Source organism: Oncorhynchus nerka, linkage group LG7, assembly GCF_034236695.1.
Source record: "Oncorhynchus nerka isolate Pitt River linkage group LG7, Oner_Uvic_2.0, whole genome shotgun sequence".
Lineage (NCBI taxonomy): Eukaryota > Metazoa > Chordata > Actinopteri > Salmoniformes > Salmonidae > Oncorhynchus > Oncorhynchus nerka.
The window spans coordinates 27,606,544-27,616,441 of NC_088402.1; the positions used below are offsets into that span (position 1 = coordinate 27,606,544).

A 9,898-nucleotide genomic window follows, 5' to 3' on the forward strand; every position below is an offset into this window, starting at 1 on the left:
TCATTACTGTACTGCTGTAGCATTCTGCTCCTTAGTCACAGAGGCTGAACTTACCATGGTCTCTTGCAGTGCCAATTGCCTGATTGAGTTAATTGTTCTGTTTCTGACTCCCCTGGATAAAAATGTAGAATAACAATATAAATGTGCCACTTTGGTTACCTCAAACCTCACAAAAAGTGTTGGTCTTGAACCAGATGTTACTTTATGCAGAAAGGTTTTCATCACTAAAACACCTATTGGCAGTCTCTCAGATTCTTGGCTGTGTCAACTGTGAAAATTCATCAAATCAAAGACAACTTATTTTGATGAAACCAGCAAGCATTTAGATAACACTTGCTGAATTCAGCATGGTTGATTCAGATTAATTCATAGAATTGTATTCACATTACATAAATAGAAACCATCTTACCTGTCCGCGTGGGGTCATACACAACGCCTGTATATGGGCGTATAAAAATTTGCAGCAGCTTCACATTCTGCAGAAAGACAATGGTCCATTGCTTACCAAACATAACATTGAATAGCTTGTGATCGCTGAGATCCTGGTTGAAGACAGCAGAGGTGTATTTAGAGGGCAGGTTGGTCAGGATGATATCTATGAGGGTGCCCATGTTTACATTTAGCATTTAAGTCATTTAGCAGACGCTCTTATCCAGAGCGACTAGATTTGGGGTTGTACCTGGTAGGTTCCTTGATCATTTGTGTGAGATTGAGAGCATCAAGCTTAGATTGTAGGACGGCCGGAGTGTTAAGCATATCCCAGTTTAGGTCACCTAACAGTACGAACTTGTGTGACTGTCTGGTGGAGAATATAATGATAATATGGAGTTACATAGCCTAACACAGACCAGACAGCATCATGGTAGACCTCCTCTGAATATCTGTGCACTCTCCAAAAAAGCCTAGACAATAGCTTGGAGAGCTGCCACAAGTCTCCAGGTCTCAGGCAAGGTTACAGAACCACCGCTGTTACACCTACAATGCAGGTATTGCGTGTCTTCTGAGAGGGAATCCCTCCTTTCTGGTTCCTCCTGTAGTTAGACCACACTGGACTGGTTCCATAGTGCTCTATGTACTCTAGAGATCGGAGAGGTAGACAGACAAAGTCAATGATCACATATGGATGGATTAACAGTAATTAATTACACTCCACTGAGCATGCTTTCTAGTGCAGGAACAGGGAGTAGGCTTAGTCTGGGTCCGAGGAACCATCCCTTAAACAGCAGAGTACATAGAAAATACATACAATCTCTAATCTCCATACCTTCGCTCTCCAGGTAGCCCCATGGTCTGTCCTTGTAACAGTTAAAGTATCCACTGCCACAGCAGCATCACTGGAGATTTCAGGTTAGGCTGCAGTGCACAGAGAGATGCTGGACTTCACACTTGGAAACACAGCCTGGGTCCAATGCCTGACAGGTAACCTCTTTGGAAGCTAAAGAGGTTACTGTCAACAAATAGAGTGACTGTCAGTCAAGTCATCAAGTGCAAATACAGTGTACTGTACAGTACACAAGGCAATGACGCTGATACATTTGCATAGACTATGGTTCTATGTGAAACATATTACGGGGGTTGCATTGGATGATGTACAGTGAAGATGCAATATGCATACGCAGTACACAAAGTCAGGTACTGGTATGTAGTTCACTATGTTGCTAGCTAAAGCTGTAACTTCACTGTGTTCATTAACCGACGGTAACGTTAGCTCAGTCACTGTTTCGTGATCTGATAATCTGTGTAACGTATGTGTGCAGCGGAAGTCCTAACTTTCACTTAACTGACACACTATAGAAAATAATTGTCAAATACCTTATTCTGCCGAAAAGTAAGTAAAAGTAAAGGATAGACACGGCATAAAATCCTTCAAATGCCTGGTATGGACGCTGCCATTTTGCCTTTCACAACAGAGGGTTGAAAGGTTACAGGTGAAAGAACAAGTAGCACATTATTTATTGTTGTGCATGGCCAAAGACTCTCCTTTTGGACTTCAATTTATTTATTTTATGAATTTTTCTTATTTATGAATTGTATTATTTTAAATTAAACGCAAGGTTTTGATTGTATCCGCTGGTGTGGCAGGCTACCCGATTTGCATCGCAGCCATTTTGTAGAAATATTATAATCATAATTATTCCCAAATGTGATATTATAACTCAATGCAAGCACTATATTTTGTGAGTTAGAACTGGTACTCATTCAACTTTGTTTAGATAAGCAACAATAGACTTGGGATGTGAGGTAAATTGAAAAGAGAATGTACAAAACGTGCAGCATAATCTTTCTGTCCTGATGAACAATGAAGGCACAGATAGAACACTCTTTAATTAATGAACGTGTTCTACAACAGCGCGTCACCAAAAACTCAATGTTGTTACCATGAAAAACCCAGAAAATGCATGCTGGAAGACGCGTATGACGTCAAACTTCACAGGGTATAAATACCAAGGCCCTCCCCTTCCAGCTCATTTCTGGATTTGTTCTGAGGTGAGTAACGTCGAAAGAAATACTGCTAGTTTTTGAACAAAAACGACTGCGCAATTATTTAATTTAACCATAATCAGAAAGCTATATTAAGATGCAGGCGTGTATGAACACACGAAGAAAATAAGTTAATATCTTAAATGTGTTTTTCACTCTGTCTGCTCTTTTTTTCAGGTATTTTGTCTGAAAGAGTGGCCGTCGAGGAATTTGAATACCTAATAAAAAACGTTTTCTTCAATTCATTGACATTTCATTACTAGTTTTGCCTCCAGTTTGTTCGTCGGAATAGTTTTATTTTAGCTGTCACAACCCCGCCCAAACATTGTCAGTAGAATGGCCTGTACTGAAGAACTCAGTGACTTTCAACGTGGTACCGTCATAGGATGCCACCTTTCCAACAAGTCAGTAAGTCAAATTTCTGCTCAGCTAGAGCTGCCCAGGTCAACTGTGAGTGCTGTTATTGTGGAGTGGAAACGTCTGGGAGCAACAACTGCTGAGCCTCGAAGTGGTAAGCCACACAAGCTCACAGAACGGGACCGGCAAGTGCTGTAGCGTGAAGATATTGTCTGTCCTCTGTTGCAACACACTACAGAGTTCCAAACTGCCTCTGAAAGCAACGTCAGCACGAATGTTTGTTGGGAGCTTAATGAAATGGGTTTCCATGGCCAAACAGCCGCACACAAGCCTAAGATCACCATGCGCAATGCCAAACGTCTGCTGGAGTGGTGTAAGCCAGATAGACGGGGACTTTGGGGACTACAAACAGGTTATGGGAACACTGGGGGAGACCCTGGTCCACAAGGTCAAAGAGTGACCTACCTACTGCAGAACCGGGGCTCTATTGGCACTCTATTCCCTGTACTGCACCATTTCTCACCAGAGCACTATGGGCCCTGGTCAAATGTACTGCACTATGTAGGGAATAGGGTACCATTTTGAACAGACCCAGGAGGAAAGAGAAATGTAATGCAAAATAACCTACCACTGAAGCCTGGCTATGTCATTAGCTCAGTGCATCTCGATAATCTAAAGTGGCTTTGTTTCCTTGTCGCACCTGATCGTTCACCACTTATTTGAATAAGCATCATGGCTTAAGTCTCTCCCAAATCAGTTTATTTGAAGAAAGGTGTGGCGAGGAAGCCACGTTAAGAGTATTGAGAATACACCCCTGGTGTACTGCAGTATCGGCCTATGAGATGCATACATTTTCTTGAGTCCAATTTGCCACCTTGGCCCCCTCCACACAACTGTATATCTGAAAAGATAGGGTGTGATTTGGAATTCAGAATTTGACTGGACAAGTGGGCATGTCTCACCCAGGTGACAATGGGACAGAAATAGCAACATGCTGAAGTATTTCTATTATAGAGGAAATGGCAATACATTACCAGTGGATCCACACATGTAGAAACCAAGCTCTTATTACCTGGGAATAAACATGACACCTGTATGATCATAGAATTTACTTAAAACAAAAAGGAAATTAAATAAATGGATTTTGCAATGTCTTTATTTATTTATTACAATGTCTTTATTGTACAACTTGTCTCTGAATACAACTGAGCAGATTAGACAGATGTATCTCATCAATGATCCATATGGTAAGTAGCATGTTCTGTACATGAGCTGATAATTCACTTATCAGTCATCCTGTTGCTTAGTCACTTTACCTCTACCAATATATTTAAATACACACATATCTTTGAGTGGCACAGCGGTCTAAGGCACTGCATCCCAGTGCTAGAGGTGTCACTACAGACCCTGGTTCGATTCCAAGCTGTATTACAACTAGCTGTGATTGGGAGTCCCATAGAGCAACGCACAATTGGTCCAGCGTGGTTAGGGGTTTTCCGGGGTAAGCTGTCACTGTAAATAAACATTTGTTCTTATGTTCTTGTTCTTCAATTACCTTGTACCTCTGCATATTGACTCGGTACTGGTACCCCGTTATTGTTACAGTTATTCCTTGTTATTTTTCTGCATTGTTGGGAAGGGGCCCGTAAGTAAGCATGTCACTGTTAGTCTACCTATTGTCTGCGAAGCATGTGAGGAAAATTAATTTGATTTTAAGTTGTAGCCTGTGAGAAGACGCTGGAATGAATCGGTGATGCTTTATCAAAATTGCAACTGCTATCCTCCCACACTCCCAAAAGCAATTTTAAAAAACTATGTTGCCATGAAAACAAATAAAACACAATATTCTTGTTTTAAATCTGCAATATGTGATTTTGGGCTACCTGATCAAATTCACATAGAAGTGGTATAGATCTGTTGTCTCATTCAAAGCAAGTCCAAGAAGTGGTAGTTATGTTCTATGTGCGATATTTCTGTGCTTAAGATTCATTTTTGTATCTTTTACTTTCATTTTTGTACACCAGCTGAAAATACAATATTTTTGGTTAAGGAAAATATATTTCACAGCAGTTGTTTAATCACAAACTGAAATTAGACAAACTATTAGAATTTTAGCAACCAGGAAATGGCAGTGCTTTTATGCATAGGACTCTACTACTTCCAGAAAGCCTAAATAAAAAAATAATTTCACCATGATTCCTCTGATATGCCCTAGTCTATGTCAAATAGGTCTTGTGGGTCTTCTAGACTTTAGCCACTTCAGTCTCGTCTGGCTGCATGGTATTGTACCACCTATACTAAGGGGTCATGGAGGGGTTGAGCCAACTGCGTCATGGGAGTTGGAATAGTCCCCCCCTGAGAAGTCCACAGCGATCGGTTGAAGAGCATGCATTTAGTTTTACTTGCATTTAAGAGCAGTTGGAGGCCACGGAAGGAGTGTTGTATGGCATTGAAGCTTGTTTGGAGGTTTGTTAACACAGTGTCCAAAGAAGGACCAGATGTATACAGAATGGTGTTGTCTGCGTAGAGGTGGATCAGAGAATCACCAGAAGCAAGAGCAACATCATTGATATATATACAGAGAAAATAGTCGGCCCGAGAATTGAACCCTGTGGCACCCCCATAGAGACTACAAGAGGTCCGGACAACAGGCCCTCCGATTTGACACACTGAACTCGTATCTGTGAAGTAGTTGGTGAACCAGGCGAGGCAGTCATTTGAGAAACCAAGGCTGTTGAGTCTGCCGATAAGAATGCGGTCATTGCGGTGAGTCGAAAGCCTTGGCCAGGTCAATGAAGACGGCTGCACAGTATTGTCTTTTATCGATGGCGGTTATGATATCGTTTAGGACCTTGAGTGTGGCTGAGGTGCACCCATGACCAGCTCGGAAACCAGATTGCATAGCGGAGAAGGTACGGTGGGATTGGAAATGGTCGGGGATCTGTTAACTTGGCTTTCGAAGACTTTAGAAAGGCAGGGTAGGATAGATATGTTTGTACTGCTCCAGCATTCTGCTCCTTAGTCACAGAGGCTGAACTTAACCTGGTCTCTAGCAACGGCAATTGCCTGATTGAGTTTCTGTTTCTGACTCTCCTGGATAAAAATGTAGAATAACAATATAAATGTGCCACTTTGGTTACCTCAAACCTCACAAAAAGTGTTGGTCTTGAACCAGATGTTACTTTATGCAGAAAGGTTTATCACAAACACCTATTGGCAGCCTCTCAGATTCTTGGCTGTGTCAACTGTGTAAATTCATTTAATCAAAGACAACTTATTTCGATGAAACCAGCAAGCATTTTTCTTTTATATATATTTTTTAACCTTTATTTAACTAGGCAAGTCAGTAAAGAACAAATTCTTATTTTCAATGACTGCCTAGGAACAGTGGGTTAACTGACTTGTTCAGGGGCAGAACGACAGATTTTCACCTTGTCAGCCCGGGGATTCGCAAAATGTAGATAACACCTGCTGAAATCATCACGGTTGATTCAGAGTCATTCATAGAATTGTTTTCACATTACATAAATTGAACACAAACATTGCCTTCGGAAAGCATTCAGACCCCTTGACATTTTCCAAATTTTGTTCGTTTACAGCCTTATTCTAAAAAGGACTAAAAAAATTATTTAAAAAAATATTACATTTACATAACTATTCAGACCGTTTACTCTGTACTTTGTTCAAGCACCTTTGACTGCGATTACAGCCTAGAGTCTTCTTGGGTACGGTGCTACAAGATTGGCACACCTGTATTTGGGGAGTCTTTCCCATTCTTCTCTGCAGATCCTCTCAAGCTCTGTCAGGATGGATGGGAGCGTCGCTGCACAGCTATTTTCAGGTCTCTCCAGAGATGTTCGATCAGGTTTAAGTCCGGGCTCTGGCTGGGCCACTCAAGGACATTCAGAGACTTGTCCAGAAGCCACTCCTGCGTTGTCTTGGCTGTGTGGTTAGGATCGTAGTCCTGTTGGAAGGTGAAACTTCACCCCAGTCTGAGGTCCTGAGCGCTCTGGAGCAGGTTTTCATTAAGGATCTCTCTGTACTTTGCGCCGTTCATCTTTGCCTCGATCCTGAATAGTCTCCTTGTCCCTGCTGCCGAAAAACATACCCACAACATGATGCTGCCACCACCATGCTTCACCGTAGGGATGGTGCCAGGTTTCCTCCAGACGTGATGCTTGGCATTCAGGCCAAAGAGTTCAATCTTGGTTTCATCAGACCAGATAATCTTGTTTTTCATGGTCTGAGAGTCATTAGGTGCCTTTTGGCAAACTCCAAGCGGGCAGTCATGTGCATTTTACTGAGGAGTGGCTCCTGTCTGTCCACTCTACTATTAATCCCTGATTGGTGGAGTGCTGCAGAGATGGTTGTCCTTCTGGAAAGTTCTATCTCCACAGAGGAACTCTGTCAGAGTGACCATCGGTCTCTTAGTCACCTCCCTGACCAAGGCCCTTCTCCTCCGATTGCTCAGTTTGGCCGGCCCGGCCTCCTGGCTTGGTTTTTGCTCTGTCAACTGTGGGACCTCATAGACAGGTGGGTGCCTTTCCAAATCATATCCAATCAATTGAAATGATCACAGGTGAACTCCAATCAAGTTGTTGAAACATCTCAAGGATGATCAATGGAAACAGGATGCACCTGTGCTCAATTTCAAGTCGCATAGCAAAGGGTCTGAATACTTATGTAATTAAGGTATTTCTGTTTTAAAGTGTTAATACATTTGTAAAAATCAGTTATTTCTTTTTAATACATTTGCAGATTTTTTAATATATTTTTTTACTGTTTTGTCATTATGGTGTATTTATTGTGTGTAGATTGCTGAGGATTTTTTAATAGTTTTTAATCCATTTAGAATATGGCTGTAACATAAAATGTGGAACAAGTCAACGGGTATGAATACTTTCTGTAGATCTTACCTGTCCGTGTGGGGTCATACACAATGCCTGTATATGGACTGATAAACTGTTGCAGCAGCTTCACATTTTGCAGAAAGACAATGGTCCATTGCTTTTTTTTTTTTTTTTTTTTTTACACCTTTATTTTACTAGGCAAGTCAGTTAAGAACAAATTCTTATTTTCTATGACGGCCTAGGAACAGTGGGTTAACTGCCTGTTCAGGGGCAGAACGACAGATTTTGTACCTTGTCATCTCGGGGATTTGAACTTGCAACCTTTCGGTTACTAGTCCAATGCTCTAACCACCACTACCCTGCCGCCCCATACATACCACACATAACATTGAATAGCTTGTTAAAATCAACCTCACAAAATCAAAGGAAATGCCATCTAATTTTCCATCTCTCATAATGATTGTGTGTGTGTGTGTATTCCATAAGTCAATGTGAGAAACCAAACCTGATAGTGGATGATGACGTTGGGGTCTCGACAAATTGGATGGGGGTTCCCAAATATCTTGTCTCATCTCTGATCAAAACAAAACAGAAATAGTGATTAGAGGTTGCAGTCACATCTGTCTGAGAATATAATAACAATAATAATATGGCGTTACATGGCCTCATACAAAGCAGACCGCATCATGGTAGACATCCTCTGATCATCTGTGTACTCCCCAAAGCCTAAACAATAGCTCAGAGTATCCAGGTTTCAGGCAAGATTACAGAACCATCTCTGTTACACTTACAATGTAGGTTGTGTGTGTCTTCTGAAGGGGGGATCCCTCCTTTGTGGTTCCTCCTGTAGTCAGACCACACTGGACTTGTCCATAGCGCTCTATGTACTCTAGCGATAGGAGAGGTAGTCGATGGTCACAGATATGGATGGATTAACAGTATTTAAATTACACTCCATTGAGCATGCTTTTTAGTGCAGGAACCAGGAGTAGGCTTAATCTGGTTCCGAGGAACCATCCCTTAGAAAATACAGCAGCGTGCACAGAGTAGAAATTCAAACTCTAATCTCCATACCTTTGCTCTGTCGGTGGCAAGAGCCTCCACTGCATCACTGGGGGTATCAGGCTGCAGTGCACAGACAGGCTGGACTGCACACCTGGAAACACAGTGACTGTCAGTTTTTTTTTTTTAACCTAACCTTAATTTAACTCTGCCAGTCAAGTGTGAAATTTGCAAATACAGTGTACTGTACACAAGACAATGATGCTGATACATTTTCATAGACTACGGTTCTATGTGAAACATATTACTGGGGTTGCATTGGATGATGTACAGTGAAGATAAAATATGCACAATGTATAAAGTAAGGTACTGGTATGTATTTAGGTATGTTGCTAGCTAGCTAACTCTGTAACTTCGCTAGCTGTAGCTGGCTAGTGTTTAACAGCCGACGGTAACGCGTTACTTTAGCTCGGTCACTGTTTCGTGATGTGTGTGTGCAGCAGACGTCGAAGCTTTTGCTTATCTGATGTACTATAGACAATAATTGTCAAATACCAGATTCTGCAGAATATTCTGTGAAGTAAAGCGGACACACGGCATCCTTACAATACTTGGTATGGACGCTGCCATTTTGCCTTTAACAACTAAGGGTTGAAAGGTTACAGGTGAAAGGGCAAGTAAGCACATTTATTTTTGTGCATGGTCAAAGACTTTCCATTTGGACTCCAATTAATTTATCTTATGAATTTTAGTTAATTATTCATTTAATCATTTTAAATTAAACGGCAAGGTGTTGATAGTGTCCGAGGGTGTGACAGGCAGCATGCTCGAGTGCATCGCAGCCATTTTGTAAAAATATTACAATCGAATTTATACCCAAATGTGATATTATAACTCAATACCAAGCACCATATTTTGTGAGTTAGCACTGGTACTCATTACAATTTGTTTAGATAAGCAACAATAGACTTGGGATGTGAGGTAAATTGAAAAGAGAATGTACAAAACGTGCAGCGCCATCTTTCTATCCTTGAAGGCACATACAGAAAACACTGATGAAGGTCGTTCTACAACAGCTCGTCACCAATACTCCATTTTGTTACCATGAAAAACCCATAAAGTGCATGCGCGAAAACGCGTATGACGTCAAAAACGTCACAGGGTATAAATACCAAGCCCCTCCCCTTCCAGTTCATTCCTGGATTTGT

General features: G+C 41.4%; 1 protein-coding gene across 1 annotated transcript in view; it reads right to left on the reverse strand.

Moving 5' to 3' along the window:
• Nucleotides 1–4,408, reverse strand: part of LOC115131826 (small ribosomal subunit protein mS40-like) — a 12,268-nt gene extending 7,860 nt beyond the window's left edge. The window contains exons 1-4 of the mRNA XM_065021042.1: nucleotides 4,401–4,408; nucleotides 1,265–1,317; nucleotides 955–1,077; nucleotides 410–595 (exon numbers count right to left, since the gene is read on the reverse strand). Coding sequence (XP_064877114.1) covers nucleotides 410–595; nucleotides 955–1,077; nucleotides 1,265–1,317; nucleotides 4,401–4,408 — 370 coding nt within the window. The remainder of the gene's footprint in view (nucleotides 1–409; nucleotides 596–954; nucleotides 1,078–1,264; nucleotides 1,318–4,400) is intronic.
• Between the last annotated feature and the right edge of the window lie 5,490 nt (nucleotides 4,409–9,898).